General features: G+C 37.0%; 1 protein-coding gene across 15 annotated transcripts in view; it reads right to left on the bottom strand.

The window, feature by feature from the left end:
- Positions 1-23201, bottom strand: part of AHI1 (Abelson helper integration site 1) — a 259799-nt gene that overhangs the window by 77967 nt on the left and 158631 nt on the right. For 14 of the 15 annotated variants that reach the window (XR_005217783.1, XM_037842195.1, XM_037842193.1 and 11 more), the window contains one exon: positions 15945-16000. The exons of the other annotated variant lie outside the window; for it this stretch is intronic. Coding sequence is in view for 13 of the 14 variants with exons in the window: in XM_037842195.1 (XP_037698123.1) it covers positions 15945-16000 (56 nt within the window). In the remaining variant the exon portion in view is untranslated. The remainder of the gene's footprint in view (positions 1-15944; positions 16001-23201) is intronic. 15 annotated transcript variants of the gene reach the window in all.

The raw sequence follows: 23201 nt of genomic DNA, 5'->3' as shown, positions 1-23201 counted from the left end.
TTCTGCACCTCAAAGGAATTTCTCAAAAAGGTAAAGAGGCAGCCAACTCAATGGGAAAAAATTTTTGGAAACCATGTATCTGACAAAAGACTGATATCTTGCATATATAAAGAAATCCTACAACTCAATGACAATAGTACAGACAGCCCAATTATAAAATGGGCAAAGGATATGAAAAGACAGTTCTCTGAAGAGGAAATACAAATGGCCAAGAAACACATGAAAAAATGTTCAGCTTCACTAGCTATTAGAGAGATGCAAATTAAGACCACAATGAGATACCATCTAACACCTATTAGAGTGGCTGCCATTAAACAAACAGGAAACTACAAATGCTGGAGGGGATGTGGAGAAATTGGAACTCTTATTCATTGTTGGTGGGACTGTATAATGGTTCAGCCACTCTGGAAGTCAGTCTGGCAGTTCCTTAGAAAACTAGAAATAGAGTTACCATTCGATCCAGCGATTGCACTTCTCGGTATATACCCGGAAGATCGGAAAGCAGTGACACGAACAGATATCTGTACGCCAATGTTCATAGCAGCATTATTCACAATTGCCAAGAGATGGAAATAATCCAAATGTCCTTCAACAGATGAGTGGATAAATAAAATGTGGTATATACACACGATGGAATACTACACGGCAGTAAGAAGGAACGACCTCGTGAAACATATGACAACATGGATGAACCTTGAAGACATAATGCTGAGTGAAATAAGCCAGGCACGGAAAGAGAAATATTATATGCTACCACTAATGTGAACTTTGAAAAATGTAAAACGAATGGTTTATAATGTCGAATGTATGGGAACTAGCAATAGAGAGCAATTAAGGAAGGGGGAACAGTAATCCAAGGAGAAAAGATATGCTATTTAACATTCTGGGGATGCCCGGGAATGACTATGGTCTGTTAATTTCTGATGGATATAGTAGGAGCAAGTTCACAGAAATGTTGCTATATTATGTAACTTTCTTGGGGTAAAGTAGGAACAGGTTGGAAGTAAAGCAGTTAGCTTAGGTTAGTTGTCTTTCTCTTATTCCCTTGGTACGGTCTCTTTGAAATGTTCTTTTATTGTATGTTTTTCTTTTTCTTTTTTCTTTTTTTTAATTTTTTTTTTCCATACAGTTGATTTAAAAAGGAAAAAAAGGTTAAAAAAAAAAAGGGAAAAAACAAGGAAAAAAATATGTAGTGCCCCCTTGAGGAGCCTGTGGAGAATGCAGGGATATTGGCTTACCCCACCTCAATGGTCGCTAACATGACCACAGACATAGGGAACTGGTGGTTTGATGGGTTGAGCCCTCTACTGTAGGTTTTACCCTTGTGAAGACGGTTGCTGCAAAGGAGAGGCTGGCCTCCCTATAATTGTGCCTAAGAGCCTCCTCCCGAATGCCTCTTTGTTGCTCAGATGTGGCCCTCTCTCTCTAGCTAAGCCAGCTTGAAAGGTGAAATCACTGCCCTCCCCCCTACGTGGGATCAGACACCCAGGGGAGTGAATCTCCCTGGCAACGTGGAATATGACTCCCGGGGAGGAATGCAGACCTGGCATCGTGGGACGGAGAACATCTTCTTGACCAAAAGGGGGATGTGAAAGGAAATGAAATAAGCTTCAGTAGCAGAGAGATTCCAAAAGAAGCCGAGAGGTCACTCTGGTGGGCACTCTTATGCACAATTTAGACAACCCTCTTTAGGTTCTAAAGAATTGGGGTAGCTGGTGGATACCTGAAACTATCAAACTACAACCCAGAACCCATGAATCTCAAAGACAATTGTATAAAAATGTAGCTTATGAGGGGTGACAATGGGATTGGGAAAGCCATAAGGACCACACTCCACTTTGTCTAGTTTATGGATGGATGAGTAGAAAAATAGGGGAAGGAAACAAACAAACATACAAAGGTACCCAGTGTTCTTTTTTACTTCAATTGCTCTTTTTCACTTTAATTATTATTCTTATTATTTTTGTGTGTGTGCTAATGAAGGTGTCAGGGATTGATTTAGGTGATGAATGTACAACTATGTAATGGTACTGTAAACAATCAAATGTACGATTTGTTTTGTATGACTGCGTGGTATGTGAATATATCTCAATATAATGAAGATAAAAAAAAAAAAAAAAAAAAGAACATGGCCTTTTTTGGGGTACATAACAGCTCCAAACCAGCACAGTGTATAATTGTTTATAATATTCTCTTATAATGCTTTTTATTTCTGTAATGTCAGTAGATATATCACCTTTTTCCTTTTTGATTTTAGTTATTTGCATCTTTTCTCTTTTTCCCCTGGACAGTCTAGCTTAAAGATTTGCCAATTTTATTGATATTTTCAAAGAAATAACTTTTTTTTTTGTTTCACTCAATTGCTTTTCTCTACTCTTTTTCATTTCTCTCTTCTTTAAATGTAACTATATCCTTTCTTCTGCCAACTTTGGGTTTCCTTGGCACTTTTTTCCTATTTCCTCAAGATGTAAATTTAGATTATTAGTTTGCGATTTTTCTTTTTTAGTATAGGCATTCATAGCTATAAATTTCCCTCTGAGTACTGTTTTGGTATGTTGCGGCTTTGTTTTCATTTGTCTCTGAGTATTTTTACATTTTTTTTTGTAATTTCTCCTTTAACCCATGAGTTGATTAAAGGGTGTGTTGCTTACTTTCCACATATTTGTAAATCTTTCAGTTTTCCTTCTGTTATTGATTTCCAGCATCATTCCATTGTGTCTGTTGGGGATTGAATCATGTCCCCTACAAAAGCTATGCTCAGGTCCCAATCCCCAGTCCTGTGGGTGTGGGCATATCATAAATAGATCTCTTGAAGATGTTCCTTCAGGTAAGGGTGGCCCAACTGAATCAGGCTGGGCTTTAATCCAGATTACTAGAATCCTTTATAAAGAATAAAATATATACAGAGAGGGAGAACCAGGGGAGCAGTCAGAAGCTGGAAGTCACTGGAACCAGGAAGAGGAAGGAGATGATATACTGTGTGTGCTGTCATATGAAAGAACAACCAGGGACTGAGGATTGCCAGCAGCCAGCCTTAGAATGCCACTGTCTACAGGGAGAGAGCACTGCTTTGCTGATGCCTCCATTTTTTACTTCTAGCCTCCAAAGCATAAGCCAATAAATTCCTGTTGTTTAAGTCTACTCACTATATGGTATTTGTTTTAGCAGTTGGGAAACTAAAACAGCAGTTAAGGAGACAACTTTTTATGATTTCAATATTTAAAAATTTATTTAGACCTCTCTCATGCCCTAATATATGATCTATCTTAGAGAATGATCCACGTGCACTTGAAAAGAATACGTATTCCGCTGTTGTTTAGTGAAATGTTTCATGTGTTGGTTAGATCTGGTTGGTTTATAGCGTTGTTCAGTTTCTCTATTTCCTTATTGATCTTCTGTTTACATGTTCCACCCAGTGTTGAGAGTGGTGTTTTGAAATTTCTAACTACTATTTTAGAAATGTCTATTTCTTCCTTCAATTCTATTAATGTTTTCTCCATATATTTTGGTGCTTTTCTGTATGTGCACGTTTATAATTGTTAAACCTTGTTGAATTGACCATTTTATCAATATATAATGTCCTGCATTGTCTCTTGTAACAGTGTTTCACTTAAAGTCTATTTTGTCTGATCTTTATAGCAACACCTGCCCTCTTTTGATTAGTATTAGCATGAAATATTTTTTTCCCATCCTTTCACTTTCAACCTATCTGTATCTATGGATGTAAGATGAGTCTCTAGTAGACAGCACATAATTGGGGCATATTTCTTTATCCCTTCTGCCAATAGCTGCCATTTGATTAAAGAGTTGGACCATTTACACTTAAGGAAATCACTGATTAGACAAGATTTACATCTGCCATTTTGCTAATTGTTCTTTGTAAGTCTCATGCCATCGTTGTCCCTCCTTTCCTCCATTACTGCTTTCCTTTTTGTTTAGATGATCTTTTATAGAGTCATTTTGAATCACTTAACTTTTCCTTTTTGTGCGGATTTGTTTAGATATTTTCTTCATTGTTACCATAGGGGTTACATTTGCATTGTGGTGATTCCAGCTTGACGTTAAAAGCCTACACATACACAGTACTCATATCCCTCCATCCTTCCCTCTTAGGTTGTTCTTGTCACACATTACATCTTTATACAATGTGTATAAAACAATTTATGATTATTTTTATGCATTTGAATTTTAAGCATTCAAAGAAGTAAAAGAACAGCATTACAAATGAGAAATGAAATAATGGTATTTATATTTACCCATGTTGTTACTTACACTAGAGCTCTTTATTTCTTCATCTACTATTGAGATACTATCCTTTCCTTTCAACATGGACTACTCACTTTAGCATTTCCTGTGAGGCAGGGCTAGTGCTAATGAACTCCCTGTTTTTGTTTGTTTTCAAATGTCATAATTTCTCCCTCAGTTTTGAAGGACAAGTTTGCTGGGTATACTATTCTTGGGTAATAGTTTTTTTTTTTTTTTCCTCCTTCTTTTCTTTTAGCTCTTTAAATATATCCTCCCACTGCCTTCTGGCCTACATGGTTTCTACTGAGAAATGAGATGTTAATCTTATTAAAAATCTCTTAATATCTGACATGTCGCTTCTTTCTTGCTGTTTTTAAGATTCTGTCTTTGTCCTTGGCATTGGACAGTTTGTTCATAATGTGTCTTGGTGGATCTGTTTGGACTCATTCTGCTTGGTGTTCATTGAGCATCTTGGATTTGTAAATATATATCTTTTATCAGATTTGTGGAGTTTTCTGTCATTATTTCTACAAGCAAAATTTTTATGGATCCTTAGCTTTCTTTTCTTCTTTGGGGATCTTTTGATGAATACATTGGTATGCTTTATAGTGTCCCATAGATTCCTCAGGTGCTGTTCATTTTTTTTTTTTTTTCTTTCTGCTTCTTGACCTGGGCAGTTCAATTGTTTTGTCTTCAAGTTCACTGATCCTTTCTTCTGCCTCCTCCAACCTGATCCCGAACCCCTCTACTGAATTCTTCACTTCAGTTATTGTACTCTTCAGTTCCAGAATTTCCATTTGGTTCTTCTTTATAAATTCTATCTCATTATTGAAATTCTCATTTGGTTCATATATTAATTTCCTGATTTCCTTTAGTTCTTTGTCCATGTTTCCCTTTAGTTCATTGATTTTGTTCATAAGTTTCTATGAGATTATTATTATTAATTCTAGAGACTTTGCTCCCTTGAGAATAAGTCATTGCTCTAGTTTGCTAATGCTGCTGGAATGCAAAACACCAGAAATGGACTGGCTTTTATAAAGGGGGTTTATTTGGTTACACAGTTACAGTCTTAAGGCCTTAAAGTGTCCATCAACAAAGGGTACCTTCACTGGAGAAAGGCCATTGGCATCCAGAATACCTCTGTTAGCTGGGAAGGCATGTGGCTGGCATCTGCTTGCTTCTAGGTTGCATTTCAAAATGGAATTCTCCAAAATGTCTATATCAGCTTCCAATGGCCATCTTCAAAATGTCTGCCTCAGCTCCAGCTACCTATGAGCTCCTTCTGTCTGAGCTTATATAGTGCTCCAGTAAACTAAACAAGGCCCATGCTGAATGGGTGGGGCCACACCTCCATGGAAATTATCCAGAGTTATCACCTACAGTTGGATGGGCCACATCTCCATGGACACTGAACCAATAAGTTTCAATCCAATCCACACTAATACATTTGCCCCCACAAGAATGCTTTAAAGAATATGGTTTTTTCTGGGGTACGTAAATATAGAAACCAGCACAACCATGTTGAATTATTTTTTCTTCCTCTGATTCAGCCATACTTTGCTGTCTCCTTCTATGTTTTACAATTTTTTTGTTGAGAACTGGATATTTTGAGAGTTATGATGTGGTTAATGGAAATCTATTCTCCCATTCTTCAGAACAAAGAAAAAAGGAAAGAAAAAAAAAGGAAGGAAAGAAAGAGGAGAAAAAAAGTTCTAACCAAACAGACAAAAATCCACCAACCAACTGACCAACCAACCAACCAACCAAAACCCAAACAAGTAAAAATAATAACAAAGTGAACAGCCTCTCCAAGTCTCTTGTTAGGTGTTGGTGGGAACCCAGAGCTTCTCTCTTGGGGCTGAAACATAGGCCAGAGTCCCTGATCATCCCTCAGGGATCTGCCAGACCCAAAATTATAAAACAGAGAGAGAGAGAGAGAGAGAGAAAAAACAACAGCAACAAAAAAAAAAAAAACCAAAAAACCAGCCAACAGGAAATGCAAAAGAGGTACTTTTAAAAGCACAGGCTTTTTAATGTCCCTGTAGTTGCTCATGTAAGGCCAAAAGATGCTGCTTCTGAGACAAACAAAGACTAGCATCAGCTCTGGGTCCTCAGGGATCTGCCAGACTAAAAATAAGAAAGAGAAAGATGATACTCAACCAATGAAAAAGTGCACAGGGTCTTTTCTTCTGGGTAGATGCTGGTGTGAGGCTAAAGGCCACTGCTGTGGAGAAGGCTAAAATCAAGGCAGGAGGCTCTGCTGTGCCCTCAGGGATCTGCCAGACCAGTAAACACCCACATACAGAAGGAAGAAAAGGCAGCCAAAGAAGGTGTATTAGCTCTTTAGGTCCAAGTGGATAATGGTGGAAGGGTGAAAGCATTGCTGCCCAGTAGGCCAAAACTGAGTCTAGCTTTCATGTTGGTTCCTGATGGATCCCCCCACTGATCTTGATCCTGAACCCTAACTTTTAGAGGAGGAGCTTTCCTCTGCCAGCCTTGGACACTGCTGGCCACCAGAATCTGGGCTGCACTGCCATAGCCACAGCCCTTTCTGCAGCCACTGCTGCAGAGATGAGCAATGGGATCTGGTCACTGGTTCTTGCTTTTACATATAAAAGCTGAACTATCAGTAGCCTCTCACTTCCTTTGACACTCATGTAGTTGTTCTAAATCTCCATTCTGATTCCAGGCTTACCATCTAGTTAATTCTAATGTCCCTTTTCCAGCTCTTTCAATTTTCTAGTAGAGGGAACAATTTGTAAAACTTCCTACTCCACCATTTTGGGCCCGTACTCTTCCCAGAATCAGTGTACTTAACCCCTCTCTTAATAATGCTTGTCAGTGTGAGAGACCAAGCACATTTAGGGAACTACAGATAGTTCAGAGTGACCAGGGTAAATATTGGGAAAGGCTGGAGATAAATTTAAAAAGGTAGCAGAAGAGCTTCAGAGGACATGCTAAACAGTTTGGCTTCCCACTGGTGGGTGATGGGGCACACCACAGGACTTTCAATATATTATCACATTTGTGCTCTAGATAAATCACCCTATGGAAAAAGGATCTAGGAGTGGTTGGATGAAGACTGGTTTCTGACTGATTTTATCCAAAGATTCTGGGTACCAGACTCATTCTTGAATTGGGTCTTTGGATATCTGCTGTGCAAGGACATCCATGATGATGCATGTGACCTCCCATACCTAGGCTGGAGCAAAGTGCCTGAGCTCCCTTCTGGACTCCATATCTGCAGAATACAGCTCAATCAGGCATAGTAAATTTATTAATCTTCAAACTTATCCTCTTTTCTAAGATCCAAACCTACAATCCTTGTTCTCTGCTGAACATTTCTACTTGTTCATGGTTTGTGGTTACATGAAATTTAACAAGTCTAAAATTGCATCCACTATTCACTAAAAATCATCCTTTATTCCTATCTTTTTCCAAATATGTCATCATATTCTTCCTAAGTTTGCAATCTTGGAATCATCATCTTTTGATCACTTTTCTTTTGAGTCCCTACTGTCAGTTCTAATTTCCAAGTACTTCTCATAACCATGTCCTTTTATATATCCACTGCCTCTTTCTTATTCAGATCCTTATCACCTCAAGTGTGGGATCCTTATCACCTCCTTCCTATCTCCACTCCATTCCTATTTCGTGAGTTGCTTCTACTGTAATCATTACCTTCTTGAACATATTCTTATTGTTCAAATGCGTTACTACTGCTTATACTGATCTAGTCTTAATCCTTTACTGAACACCCAAATCACCCTTCCCAATCTTCTAATATCTCACGTTCTTAAACACTCTGCTTCAGTCAAACAGTCCATCTATATACACTGTATAGACTTTCTTTCTGCTACCATCTCTAGTCACACTGCTACTCTGATCTAGAACATCCTGTCTCTTTTACATCCCATCCTTCCTTAAGATCCAGCTTAGCACCTTCCTACTCAAAAGAGCCTTCCCCCATCACTCCAGTCCTGGGAATTCCTGGAGTGCTTCATGCCTATGCCATACTGAACATCAACTGCCTTGGTGACCCACTTTCATTATTGCTCTGAACTTACACATGTATTGAGATTTAACTATTTATAATTCACTCTCCCAACAAGACTAAGAGCTACCCAAAGACACAAAATATGTTTTAATAATTTTTGTATTTCCCCTTTGCCCATGCCACTCCATGCCCACCCAGTATCTGGTCTAGTACTACACTATGCATGCTAGATACCTATTATTTGCTGATTATTTAGAAACACATTCAGAGTCTGCCACTATTACGTTATAGTTCTCTGGAAATATGAAGTTTTCATAATTGTAAAAGTATGTCAGGCAGAAAAATCTAGCAAACTCAAAATGGACCTTGGGGGGAAAATTCTAAGAAAATTTTTAAAAATTTAAAATATTTTAAATTTTCAGTGGCGAGTGCTAATGAGAAAAATCAACCGCAGCTTCACAATTTACAATGTCTGGAGAAAAACTAACATGTGGTACTTAAGAATGGACAACTAACAAATGATCTTAAAAGGGAATCTATTTTGCATCTGCATTTGAATTTCAAATACACACTTTAATAGAACTGCTTCCCATTGATAAATGAAAACAGGTTCTTTTATGACTTAAGTTATAAAAGCTTATAGTTTATTGGTTCCCTCTCCACCCTGTAATTACCTACAGGAAGAGGTTGCCACAGGTTCCACTTTATGAGTTTTATAGGGACATATTCACCCTAGTTTATATACTGTGAATTCCTGGTAAATTCTATAGATTGGAGAAAATAAAGTATTTCCTTTGGATTAAAGACATTTCACTTGAACTCATGTATTTATCTATGAACATGCTGATCCAAATTTTATTCTAAACTGTAAAACAGGCAGATTTTACATAAACGTACATATAAAAGCATATTATACTAAAGTATAGTGATTCAATATGTAGCAATCTTGTGAACTGACCAAACTGGCTAAACAATGACTACAATTTAGCAATAACAACTCAAAATATTACAGAATAAGTACAGATAACAGATAATCCAAAAGAGACACAATAAAATTTAAATTTGTATGATTAAAACTTAGTTTAAGGGATAAGCAACATCACAAATACCTTAGAAATGTTTTTTGAATAATAAAATAGCCTAAATATATTACAATTTACTCTTGTTGAAAAAATGAGGTGACAAAAATTTATCAATCAGCCTTTAGAAAACCTAGAAGGAATGTAACTGCAGAATGAATTTTAATAGCTTATTAAATTGGTCTTATAACTTGTAGAATAATGAATCACCATTTAAATTTCCCATTTAGTCATTCCTTATGACTAAAGCGATACTCACATGAATGACAGTGTTCCATATTTGGTATAATCCTGGTGAGATGGCCCAAACTTTATTTCAATCTGTTGTGGTAGATGCTTGGGCTTCTTAACATGCAAGCTGTAATCTTGTAAACTGACTAAAATCCATTTGTTAAAAGACAATGTGTTCTCACTAATGAGGGCTGAAGGATCACTAAATAAATTAGTAAGAAGTGAGTACTATTAGTTACTGGTATAGGTTTAGGTTAGGAATGTAGGAGCTTTACAAAAATCAGTGATCAATTAGATTAGGCCATATTGTTGTGATATGAATTTAATCATGTCAGTTTTCAGTGGAAGTTTTCAATGCAAAAATAATCCTCCTCAAATCACTGAAAGCTCTATATATTCAGCATGGTTTATCATGTTTCCATGCCTTTTACGTGAATATTAATTCCACCAGAAAATATGAAAAGGTATGAGATCTAGTGTGCATATTATTGTACATTAAAGGGCATTTAACACTTGATATGTCCCTTATGTCATAACCTCAAAGAAAAGAGCAAACATGTGAGAGTAAATGCTTCCTTAAGTGAGCTGCTGTTTCATTTTGATTTGCAAATAGGTCCTTCATTTAGGGTAAATATGGGACTCTAGCCTATGCTGACTTAACTATTAACTAACTTTTATACCTGCCTCTCAGGGTTCAATGACCTCTAATTGATCCCAGTCTGGTATGATACTTAACTTGCTATAGCTTATAAGCAGGTGCAGGGATTACTTCTTAAAGTGGCATGATCTGATTTTTCTCATATAATCTAATGAATAAGAATCTTTATACTAAGATTGTCTGATGTCTTATTTGCTTTTTCTGTAATAGTAAAGTGTCTAAGTGAATACCATTCCACACAAGGTCATTAAAAAGAAAGCCACACATTTAACCATCAAATTTGAACTAGGAACATCAGGTATAAATAAAATAACATTCATATTACACAAGCAGGCAAAACAGGTTGCCTACACAAAGGCTAATGCCTGTGTCTCTCCTGCAATACTAAATGCCAGAAAGCAAAAGATCATCAAATTCCACAAAGTTCTGAAGGGAAATGTTATAAATCCAAGTCATTAAAAACAGTCAAATTGAAATATGCAAAGACACATGACAGATGCTGGTAAATACAGTACAACCCTCATTTTATATGTCTTGGAAAAAAATAACTTGAAAATGTACTTTTAATCATGAACAAAATTAAGAGTACAGCACGTAAATGAGCAGTGATGAGAAGTATGAGGAGTTAAAAAGAGACTCAATTCTTTTTGATGGAGAGGTTACGCCATGTGGGGATATTTTAAAAACATTCTATTCAAGGCATCACAAAAACAGATATGGTCTTATGTCTAAAAGAAACAGATCAGCTTTAGGTGATGACATCTGTGTATATGGTGTAATTTTTTTTGGAACAGTCACAAACTTAGAGAAAATATAGAAACAAAGTACAAAGAACTTACACATGAGTGTAAGTTGCTGACCAATGCTCCGCCATCCTCAAATCCTTCAGTGTATTTACCACAAACCTGGACATTCTCCTGTATAAAATACATGCAGCAAAATCAGCAAATGAGCACTGACACATCATCTAAATACTCAGGTACCCCATAAATTTCACCAATGGCCTCAGTAATGTCCTTGACAGCAAAATAATCTAGTTGCATTTAGTTGCCACCTTTCTTTAGCCTTCTTCAGAGTGGAACAACTTCTGAATATTTCCATATCTTTCATGACCTTGACACTTTTGAAGGTTACCGGCCCATTATTTTGTAGAATGTCCCTCAATTTGCATATGTCAGATGTTCCTTCATGGTTAGACTCAGGTTATACCTCTTTGGCAGGAATACCACAGAAGCATCTTCTTACTGCATGGTATCAGGTGGCATGTGATTCCAATTTATCCCATTACTGCTGTTTGCTTTGACCACTTGTTTATTGTGTGTCTACTAGGCTTCCCACTGTAAAGTTACTCTTTTCTCCTTTGCAACTGACAGGTGTTTTGAGGGGGCAAACTATGCCAATATCTCATTCCCCATCAAACTTTAAATTCATTCATTTATTTCTTGACATCTGTATGAAGTCATAGGTGCCAATTTTATCCAATGGGTTACAATATTTATTGTGAAGTTCAAATGGTTTTTGATTTAACCAGTGGAACCCCTTTAAGCTGACTTCTCAATCTCTTAAAAATATCTCCAAAATTTTGAGCTTTTGCTTGCATTCTGGCACAAAAGATGTTCTGCAAACTCTTCTTGTATTTTCCAGCTCCAGCCTTGGAATAAGGGCTGGTTTCTTTTTGTGGAGAATGGAATTTAGAAGTCAAGATGGGAGTGCTAGGAGACCCTCTCAGGGGACGGGGTGCACTGTTACCTGTATTCACTCCTCTGTCCATCTCACTCTCTCTATATTTGGAAAACCAGGAGTTCACAGTGATGCCACCAATTGCAATCCATCAATCCATCTAGGCTGCACCTTTCCACGTTTGTTAACTTTCTCTTCTGAAAGTGAGAAACCAGGCTCCCAACATCTAAGACATCCAATTATTTGATCAACTCCCACATATGTAAAGAATATCTGGGTCTCAGCATCAGCCCTTCTCCTTGATGCCCTCCTCAGCCACTGGGGCTACTGTGCTCTCCACCAAGCCATGCCTCACGTGGAAGCCCTCTCGTACCTGCTCCAGCCCTTCTAGCCCTACCCCATCATCCCCAGCTGAGTGGCCCTGGCTGGCTTGCCCCTTCCCACTCAACTCCGAGCCACTGTGTGGATGCCAGTCTTGCTCCGCCTCACCTAATGGCTTTAGGTCAAACTGTTCAGGAACCGAAGGAAAGGAGAGGGAAAGCGGAAAAGCTGGCATAAGATTTTTTTTTTTCCCTGTGATTCGCATTTTTTTTAAATAAAAGAAATAAAAAAACAACACCACCCAGATCACCCCTCCCATCCCACCCAATTTTTCATTTAGGTTTTGTCCCCATTTTTCTACTCATCCATTCATACACTGGATAAAGGGAGCGCGATCCACAGGGTTTTCACAATCACACTGTCACCCATTGTAAGCTACACTGTTATATAATCGTCTGTGAGTCAAGGCTACTGGGTTGGAGTTTAGTAGTTTTGGGTATTTACGTCTAGCTATTCCAATATATTAAAACCTAAAAAGTGCTATCTATATAGTGCATAAGAATGTCCACCAGCGTGACCTCTCGACTCCATTTGAAATCTCTCAGCCACTGATGCTCCATTTTGTTTCATTTTGCATCCCCCTTTTGGTCAAGAAGATGTTCTCAATCCCATGATGCTGGGTCCAGATTCATCCCCGGGAGTCATATCCTGCGTTGCCAGGGAGATTTATACCCCTGGGAGTCAGGTCCCACGTAGGGGGGAGGGCAGCAAGGTCACCTGCCAAGGTGACTTAGAGAGAAAGGGCCACATCTGAGCAACAAAGAGGCACTCAGGGGGAGACCCTTAGGCACAGTTACAAGCAGGTTTAGCCTCTCCTTGCAGCAACAAGCTTCATAGGGGCCAGCCCCAATGGCATAAGATTTTAATGCCACCTTTGGAACAAAATAGAGCTTGGGCAAAATCACCACCACAACCCTGAATGCAGAAGTCAAACGTTTTCAAAAGAGGTGAGATATAAATTTAAAAGTAATAATTTAATATTATTTATCTGGATTATATTAAAAATGATAGAAAAAATCAATGGAGGAGAACAGGGAAAAAACAGAAGAGAATACTAAATGCCTTGTTTCAAATGCAGTGATTCTGAACATACCATTTAACTCTGTTTTTATGAGAAATGTAAGATGAAAGTTTTTTAAAGAACTTAAAGTTAATTAGCAATTGCATTTTTAAAAAGGCAAAATATATTTATTTTCTAAAGCAGTGTAAACTATAAAAACCCAAAAAATATCAAAGCACACGTAATAAAAGGAAAACAAAAATAAAACAAAACCAAAAAGGAAACAAGTAAATAAAAGAGTAAGAGTGAGCCCAGAACAAAGGGACAGAGTGGGTCTACTCACAGGCTCACCTCTATTTACTTCAAGAACACCACATTATATATAGTGCCAGAGGATTGAACGATACCCTGGAACCATAGATTTTCTGAAAAACTCACTCAGAAATTGAACTTGAGGCGTGTAAAGAAGCACATCTTGCCCTGCTACAGAGATGAGAGATTCTCCTGCCCTCACTTCTCTCACTGCTGAGCAGCGGAAACCTGCATCTTCCACCCGGGTCCAAGCCAAGCTTGCTGGTCCTTGAGCAGGGGCTCCCTCACGAGGAACGTGGGAGTGTTTAGAGGCAGAGGAGAAAGCTGGAGCCTGGGGGTTAGGCATGGGAGCAAGAAGTCACTCAGGGCCCCAGCTTCAGCCATTCTGAAAGCCTGGCCCACTCCCTCTCTATTTTTTATACAGGCCCCAGACAGTGACTTTTAAATCATGGCATCTCTCCTTTTGGGGTCCTATATAGTACAAAGTCCAGGCACCTAATCAACCCACCTTGTTAAATTTTCAGACAGACTCCCTTCTACTTCCCTTATCTTCAAATGTGCTCTTCTCTTAAATCCTTTAGGGAAAGGATGCACAGGTTCTAAGGACGGAAATTAGGTAAAATGATCTTTCTGAGAAAATCAGACTTTACTATCAAAGGGACCAGACGGCCTTGGGTGCGGGACAGAGGGTGACTCCATTCAGAGGGCAGAGAACGGACCATGGCTGACTGTTGGCAGGCTGGGAGGCTGGGGGGAGAGGGGGACAGAGTCCATTTGGATTGTAGTAAAGAGACAAAAGCAGAACAGCAGTTAGTCCTACCTCAGAAAATCACACCGAGATGGTGCTTGGCTCAAGGCAAAACCAGGAGAAAAGAGTGTTTCGGTGACTGCCTATACAAACCAAGCATATTAAATCTTATTGATTTCACAGAGTAGAAGTCTTACTAATATATTAGGTGCTATTCGTCAAATTAATCCAACAATGCCTAAACTATTTTGTATTAGATTTTGTTCCTGATTCATGGAGCTGTTTTGAAATCAGGAGGGTACTTCTGCTTTTGTTAATAGCATTATTTCTCATGATTTCAGAGCACCAGGATTTGGTTCCACGACTTCATCATTTAATTAGCACAGAAATCTACAATCAGCCCGGAGGGCACAAGACAAAAACTGTGACAGGCTGCACTTCCCTGAGTTCCAGAAAATACAAACAAAACAGAAATGTAAACACAGGTGCCAAAGTCAAGCCTTAGGAATAAAAACAAACTTCAAAAGTATGTAAAATAACCCAACTGAGTACATTATTCAAATACAGTAAAATAATTTATTTTCCTTAATTACTAACCTTCAATTTTTAATACTTAAGAATAAAATTAACATAATGTTATAGCTACTTTTTTACCACACTTACTACAGGATAACTGAAACACATCCTATAGTCAAGTACCTTTCAGAATTAGGCTGAGGACTAATTCCTTATACACTGATCTTTTCTGGAGGCCCAGGTATTGAGTTATCAAATATGTTAAACCAGTTATATGGATTTACCACAAATAGAAAATTTGTGATACAATTCAAATACAGTTTAATATTAAATATTCTCAAAAAAGAGGCATTACCAAATCTTTTTCACAACAGGACCTAATAAATCAAATGTAATACTTGAGAGACTTATTATAAAGAAAGGACAAAAATAAAATTCTATTAGGAAAGACTAAGATGTACTCTAGATCATCTTATGAATCCTTTAACTGGGAACTCACAACTGGTATATATTTTATACTAAATATTAAATTCATAAATTAAAAGTAAATGGAAATTTAATTATCTTCCTTCTATATAATCTATAATTTTTTAAAATATAGTAAACCAATACCATAATTGTTAACCACCTCATGGTTGTTCAGTAATACAGAACAACTTCAGTAATACAGAAGTGGGATAATAGATAATATTTCACTTCTATTTATAATAAAGCAAAGCAACGTGTAAGAGAAATAAAGTATAATGGTCCTCTGTTGATAAAAACTAAAAAGTGCTGACAGTGCACAAAATAACACTCATTTTAAGAAGGGCTTAAATCAAACTGCATGCAAATTTACATTACTTTATCAAAACCAGTGACTTTTTAAAAAAACATTCCATTCATAAACATTAATATCTCAATATTATGGCAAAAATGGCAAACATTTTTGAACGTCTCCTTCACTGAGAAGCACAAGGCTAACTTCTTGAGGGGATATAACTTCTGGCTTAAGGGAGGTCTTAAGAGTTTTCTACTCTGGCATTTTGTGTCATCATGACCAGTGTCATTTTGCAGCTTCTCAACAGCTTTACCAAGACAGAAGCAGACTGCCTTACCATTGGTGCTGTGTCTGCATGATGGACACAAGGCTTTCCTTTCATGCTGATAAAACCTATGAAAAGAGAAGACTATGAATATTTGCTTATTATGCCTGATCATTTTATTTTGAAAACATTTATGTTAGTAAGACGTGACTCCTAGAGCTTACAAGAAAAGAACCTTGCTCTCAGACGGCAGGATCCTTTAAAGTGTACCAGGAATCCTTTAGTCAGAAACAGTGGGAGGGTTTAGCTACCTAACAGACTGAGTCAAGGTTAGTTCAGCCGATTTTCCATTCAAGCAGCATCCAGCAATAGAGCAAGATGTGTCCATGTCCTGCTTGCGACTCAAAACCGATTCCACTGTATGGGCGCTGCTGCATTTCTTCCATGAAGTTCCACTTCTGACTTGAGGTCATTGAATTTTCATAAAAAATGATCACAGAGGCTACGAAAGAAATCACTTCCTTATTTTCTCAAAAGGAATAAATAATTCTATTGGAATTTCTCTTTGATCACCTGACTTCCTACTATGACATATTCTGCTATTTATCATATTCAAACACCATGGAGTATCTGAAGAAAAAAACAATACTCTGATTCCTTTAAAATGATAACGTTGCCTGCTAAACTCATCACGAATGGACTTATCTTTTTGATCTCAATGCCCTTGACTTCATTTCTTTGTAATAAACAGCCTTTAAGGATGTAACACATGCCATCTCATCTGTAAAGAAACTGGTTCAAAGTCTAGCTCAAGTTAAAAATGAGCACAGGTATGTGTCTCATTTACTTTTCAATCTCTGTCCATCAGCAAACCAACATCTGAATTAGGATATTAAAACAGTGTGTCTGAATAATGCTCATGGCTGTCACATGAAGAGCTGGTGAGAATGGCAACATACTGCTACTAGGAATCAGCAAAATTGCTGCTTGAAACAAAAATGCTAGTTCCTCTCCTCTGGAAGCATTTAACTCTTTTTTTCTTATAGTGATGATAAGGGATTAAGAGTGAGCCACACAAACAGTCACATGTTATCATCTTGCAAGAGCACATTCAAAATGAACAAAGCACCATTAGACTTTATTAAAAAACCCATATAGTTTTTACTTCATTTAAAAATATCCTTCATCAGCTATTGTTTGCCAGTGAAGCAAAAGGCATTCACTATACTACCTTTGTCCAATCAACTAAGATTTATTGAGTGGCTACCTGGCACTCAGGGATAAAAGATAAACAAATTATGATTTCTGACCTCAAGAAGTAAAAGTCTAGTGCAACAGAGATGCCTGGTTTTGAAGAAACACTATCGAGTACATTAATAGGGTTTTGTCTTAAGTATAAGCACAAAGCCTTCAAGTTAATTTTGATGGAAAGACGTACTTTTATTCATAGAATAACACGGACTTTTTAAGTTTCTTAGATTGAAGAGTTTAACGTTTTTAAAAATAATAAGCAAATATATTTTGGAAAATATTCAAATAATGTAGATTCTTGAATACCGAAGTACACAGAACCAACCATGAAATCCCTGATGCCCAGCCCCACACTCCTGCAGCCTTCTGGAGCTGCAACCACTGATCCAGTCTGCATAACACACAGGCTTCTGCATTTGAGTGACCATACCACAGGCTTCAGGAATCAGCAACATCTTACATGTCTTTTCTCACTATAATAATCTGACTGCTAGAAGACTGAGCTAGTCTGATTACTAATTTTAAAATTATTATCCAATCAGAAGTGACTCTAGAACAATGCAAAACAAAAAATCTACATCCTCATCTTACAGAATTACTGCATAAGAAAAAAAATTTACATATTTTATAGTTTCAATTTCCACAAAAGAATGTGTTGAATACTAGAATTCTAAAAGGTGGATGGTCCAAAGTTATAAAGTTAGTTTTAAATTTAGAATGCCTAGAGAAATGAGATCATTTGGAAATGCAGTCAGAAATGATGGTTCAAACTTTTAGTAAAGAATATGCAGAAAGGAATAAGTTTAAAGAAAAAATGTTACAAAACAGCTTTCTATTTTAAGTAAATTTTACTTCAAAAAATCAATATATGTATCTCACTTTCACTTTATTCAGGAATATCTGTAAGAGAAAACTAATAATAACAAGTAGCTTGCTCTCTGGGAAACATTCAATAAAATGAAAATACTTTTTTGTATTCACATTCTAAGTTAAGCTTATATTAACTGAGCAGGAAAATAGTTAAAATATCTGAGTTATCCTAGGGATGTTTTAATTAGAGTATCTTGAACTTAAGAATATACGACATGTAGAGTAAATTTATTGATCAGTAAATATTTACTTCTCTTGCAGGCCATCTGCTAGGCAACACAGGCAAAAAACAAGTGGACATTTTTGGAAACAGGTTTTGGAGCAGGAGGAACATCTCTGGTAAGTTTTAGCGCTAAGTGGTTGTTTGAGTTTTGGAAAACATATTTACCCTCATGGTCTCTAGCACCTCATTTGTAACATGAGGATATTAATGACATCTATTTCACAGGACTTCTGCAAAGGTTAAATGGGATGATGAAGTCCATTCTGTAGACTGCAATGTTCAAAACTAACTATATGCTATTATAAACATTTTTATCTCCTAACATCTAATTTCTTTCTTCATATGGTTTAAAATCTAGTAAGAAAGGCAGTATAAAAGTTAAGTTATAATAAGAACAAAAACAAGTATAATAACAATAACATTTATTATTTATCCAAATAAAATGCCTGATCCAAGATCCTGTACTTACCAATACACCCTTCCCCCACACCAAGATTAAACTTTTACTTCCCCCTTCTTCTCTATACATTTATATAATTAAGTTTAAAGGGATGGAAGTAGGGTTTACAGGAACGTGTAAAAGTGCTAAGAATGAACTCAGGAAACAAGAGGACATACCGTAGGGAAAAACCATGTTTTCGCCTATGTTTAACAGAAAAAGTAAGCTTTTCTCCAGTATCTTGAGATTTCTGTTCTGATTTAGTTGTCACTTGCCTAGAGGACTCTCTAAATCCTTGCAATTCCAAGTATGCCTTCCTTTCCTGGCAGAGATATGACACCATGTCTGAATAATGGATGTGGTGTAGAAAATTCTCTACCTAGGTTGCCTCTATGTGTTAGTTCACTGTCACCCAGTTTCTAGTTTTAGGTGAGAAGTCCAATGCCCACCAGATTGTCCTTCGTATGTAAGAAACCTGTTCATCCTGTACAGAAGCTTGTATGGTTTTCCCTTTGTCTAGGAAATTGGAGATTTCACCAAGACATGTCTAGAGCTGCCTTTGCTGTCATTAGTCTTTCCTGGGACTTGATACACCCTATTGACCTTCAGACTTTTAGCACTTTTCTGCTCAGGGAAATTGGATCCTATTGTTTAATTTTTCAGCTCATTTTATCTCTACCTTTGTAAATGTTATCTATGTCATAATCCTCCCACTTAACCTTCCAGGTGAGCATCTTCTTTTTCACTTGTCCAAGGACTTCAAAATTTGAAATCACATGCAGTTTTGTACCTTTCTAAAGGTTTACACAGACCAAGGGTTGAGGGCTGGCAAACTCTTCTGGCGTCTCAGTGCCAGTGTGTCAGACAGGGGGTAGGGTGCTTTGCTCCCTTTCCTCCACTCAGGGGAAGCAGGCATCTTCCAAAGGTGTGAGCGGAAGACTGGGCTTTCAGACCTCATGGGGGGGGCTCTCAGCCAGCAGAAGCTTAAATCCCCTTGCGAGCCAAATGCTTGCAGTACATTAAGGGCCTGGCAGTGGACCTATTCTTCTAGCCTATTCTGCTAGAAGAATGTGCTGCCAGGCCGTTATTGGGAGACTGTAACTTGCATCAGATGAGACAAGAAGAGAAGCTTACTCCTCTGCCTCAGCAGAAGGGCAACAGGTGGCCAGGTTCTTTTTGTTTTGCACAGCTCAGACTTCCATCAGTATAGCTGGAGCCATAAACTAAAAGCAGACAAAGTAAACTAACAACTCTCTTAAGCAGCCTCAGTAACCTGAAGAAGATCAAATGAACTTCATTTGATGTCATCCACTGAGCTCAATGGGAGAGGTTAGAAGATCTCTTCAATTCAAACAAAACTAAACAAACACAAAACAATTATTAAGAATTTTACTAAACCACAAAGATCTCCCTATTTTAAAAGAAGGAAACAGTGGCTCTGACAAGGTAAGTAACTTTTCCAAGGACACACAAACCAGGGCAGAAACCCATGCCTCTGAGTCCCCAACCCCAAACCCATTTATGTGTTTGTTTAACCCCTGTGGTTGGGACCTGAGTTACTCATTTTTGTTTCCACAGTGCCAGGGTCTCCAAGAGGTGGCTTAAACACTCACCAAATGAAAATCAGGTTCACAGGCTGTAATGCCAGGTTACTGTGTGCGTTCATCATCAGGATGTTTTAGTTACTGTTCTGTGACTGTTTTCAAAAACGTTCATCTACCTATTCCTTGATAAAATTCCTAAACTTATTGCAAAAATGAAATGTATTACTGACAAATATTCCTAATTTTCCAGATATTAAAACAACTTACGGAAGAAAATGGAAGGAATTTTATGTTTCCTGAGAGACACTTCAGGTATTTTATTTTATTTTATTTTATCTTATATTTTTACCCCATTGTGACTGACTGATTTGACTAGAAGCATGCTATATACTTTTAAAGTTTTTTTAAATTCTACCAACATTCAATTCAGGAACAACAAAGAGAACAAAGACAATCAGATTTATTGGAAAAAAAAAAAAAAATGAAACAGGCAAGAGGAGTGCCAAATTCTGAAGCCAGAATGTATATCTTTTGTTTCATCTCCAAATGTTTATGGGTTACCCATGGAGGACAAGACACTGTGCTAAAACAGGAGAGCCTCTATCTTCCCTGTCATGACACTTTTTAAATTTATTTATGATTCAGAAAACAAAATAACTATGCATCCTATTTGAATTTTGGAAATCCCCATGAACTTCATACAGGACAGAGAGAGCATTATGCTTTGATTACCTATGGCAATGAAGAAATGGAATAAAATGTTACAGCAGAATATAGAGTTTAAGAGTGCATGGACCTCTTCTGTCAAATTTACTACAAAGTTATCTGCATTAAGACTGTAGATTATAAAAACGATAATTTTCAGAGAATATGATTTTATACCTAGAATGCCTGAAAGAATCAATGCAAAATTAACACAAAGGACTAACAAAATAATTCAGAAAGTTAGGAGAGAAAATCTAGTATACAAAAATCAATATCCTGTGTATATATAAACAGCAACCAGGTGGAAGATATAGTGGAAGAAAACACCCCATTAATATTAGCAATATAAAAGATAAAACACTTGAAGAAATACAATGTGCAAAATAAAATGATGAAAACATTAAAATACTTCTGAATTTATCAAGACACAGGCAGTCTTGAACAAGTGGAAAGATGTCCCTTGTTCTGAGACAGAACAAAATAACACCACAAAAATTCAATTCTGCCAAGATAATATATGAATTTAATGTGATTCCAACAATAATAAGTACTTTTTCCCCAGCACTACACAAGTTGATTCTAAACTTTACATAGAAGAAGATGCATGGAAGTATACCTAGAAAAATCCTGAAAAAAAAGAGAGCAATGAGTGGAAATAAGCATTATTAAATATCAACACATACTATAAAAAGTATTTGTAGTTATAACAACATGGTACCAATGCATAATAGATATGGAGAACAAAACAACAGATTAAAAAGTTCATCCAAATGCATATGGAAAGGAAACATATGAATAGGAAGAGATTTCTTTAATACATGATATTGGGACAACTGGATGGTCTACTGGAAAAAAGATATAGGATCTTTTTCTCACACCATACACCAGGATAACAAATACTTAATGGATCAGATATTTAAATGCTAAAAATGAAGCTATATCAATCCTAGAAGAAAACATGATTAATTCCTTCATAAACCTAGCATGGTGGTTTGAAGCTGTACGTACCCCAGAAAAACATGTTCTTAAATTTAATCCATTCCAGTGGGTGTGAACCCATTGTAAGTAGGATCTTGTGAAGAGGTGGCCTGAGTGAAGGTATGGCCCATCTCATTCAGGATGGACCTTATTCCTATTACTGTAGTCCTGTATAAACAGAAGCAAGAGAGAGAGAGAAAGCCAGGGAAGCAAGAAGCTGAAATCAATGAAAACTGGAGGAGAAGAGAGAGACCAGCAGACTCCACCATGTGCCTTGCCATGTGGCAGAGGAGCCAAGGATCGCCGGCAGCCAGTCTTTGGGAAGAAAGCATCACCTTGATGGATATTTTCACAGCCTCAAACTGTGAGCTAATAAATTCCCAATGTTTAATAGTTCATAATATCTACTTTAAGTAACAGGAAATTAAAATACCTAGGTATGGGGAAAGCCTTTCTACATAAAATTTTGTGCTGCATAGTCAAAAGCTAAACAACAAACTAGGAGAACAAATCTGCAACTTATAAATAAAGGATGAGTCTCCCTTTTCAGCCGAGTTCTTAAAATCTAAGCAGAGGGTGGGGATGAAAGGAGCACTCAAAATCCGAAATTAAAAAAAGGCAAAAGACATTAATAGACTGTTCTCAGAAAAAGATAAAACAAGTGGTTCATAAACATATAAAAAGATGCTTAACCATACTCACAATTCTAAAAATGTATATTAAAACTAAACCAAGGAACAATTTCTTACTTATCAAATTGGCAAAACTTCAAAAGTTTAACATACTCTGTGGACAAGGTTGTGGGATAGCAGACACTCCTACAGTGTTGTTAGGAAAGCAAGATGGTTCAATCCCTATGGAGGGAAAGAAAACTGCACGCACGTTTACCCTTTTATCCAACAACATGGATGATATAAATTTACCCTGAAGACACATGCCTACAAGTAAGGTTACTCACTGTGGTAGTATTTGTAATAAGAAAATGTTGGCATTAACCCAAGTGTGGTTCATTCACATAATCAAGTAGTAAACAGCGGTATAAAACAATAAGGAGGTTCTCCATGAAATGATATGCAGTAATTTCCAAGAACTATTATTGAGTGAAAAAAGTGTATATACACATATATATGTGTATGTATGTGTGTGTGTATATATGCAAACATATACATACATAATATATAATACGCTACCTTTTGTTGAAGAAAAAAACTATATGCAAATATGTATATATGTTTGTGTGTGTACATATATCTGTATACTTATTTTTGCAAAAAGAAATGCAAAAAGAACAAACAGATACTAATGAAAATGATTACCTA

The sequence above is a fragment of the Choloepus didactylus genome, chromosome 7, assembly GCF_015220235.1.
Source record: "Choloepus didactylus isolate mChoDid1 chromosome 7, mChoDid1.pri, whole genome shotgun sequence".
Classification (NCBI taxonomy): domain Eukaryota; kingdom Metazoa; phylum Chordata; class Mammalia; order Pilosa; family Megalonychidae; genus Choloepus; species Choloepus didactylus.
The sequence above is the reverse complement of the archived record's forward strand: the minus strand, read 5'-3'. Positions and strand labels throughout refer to the sequence as shown.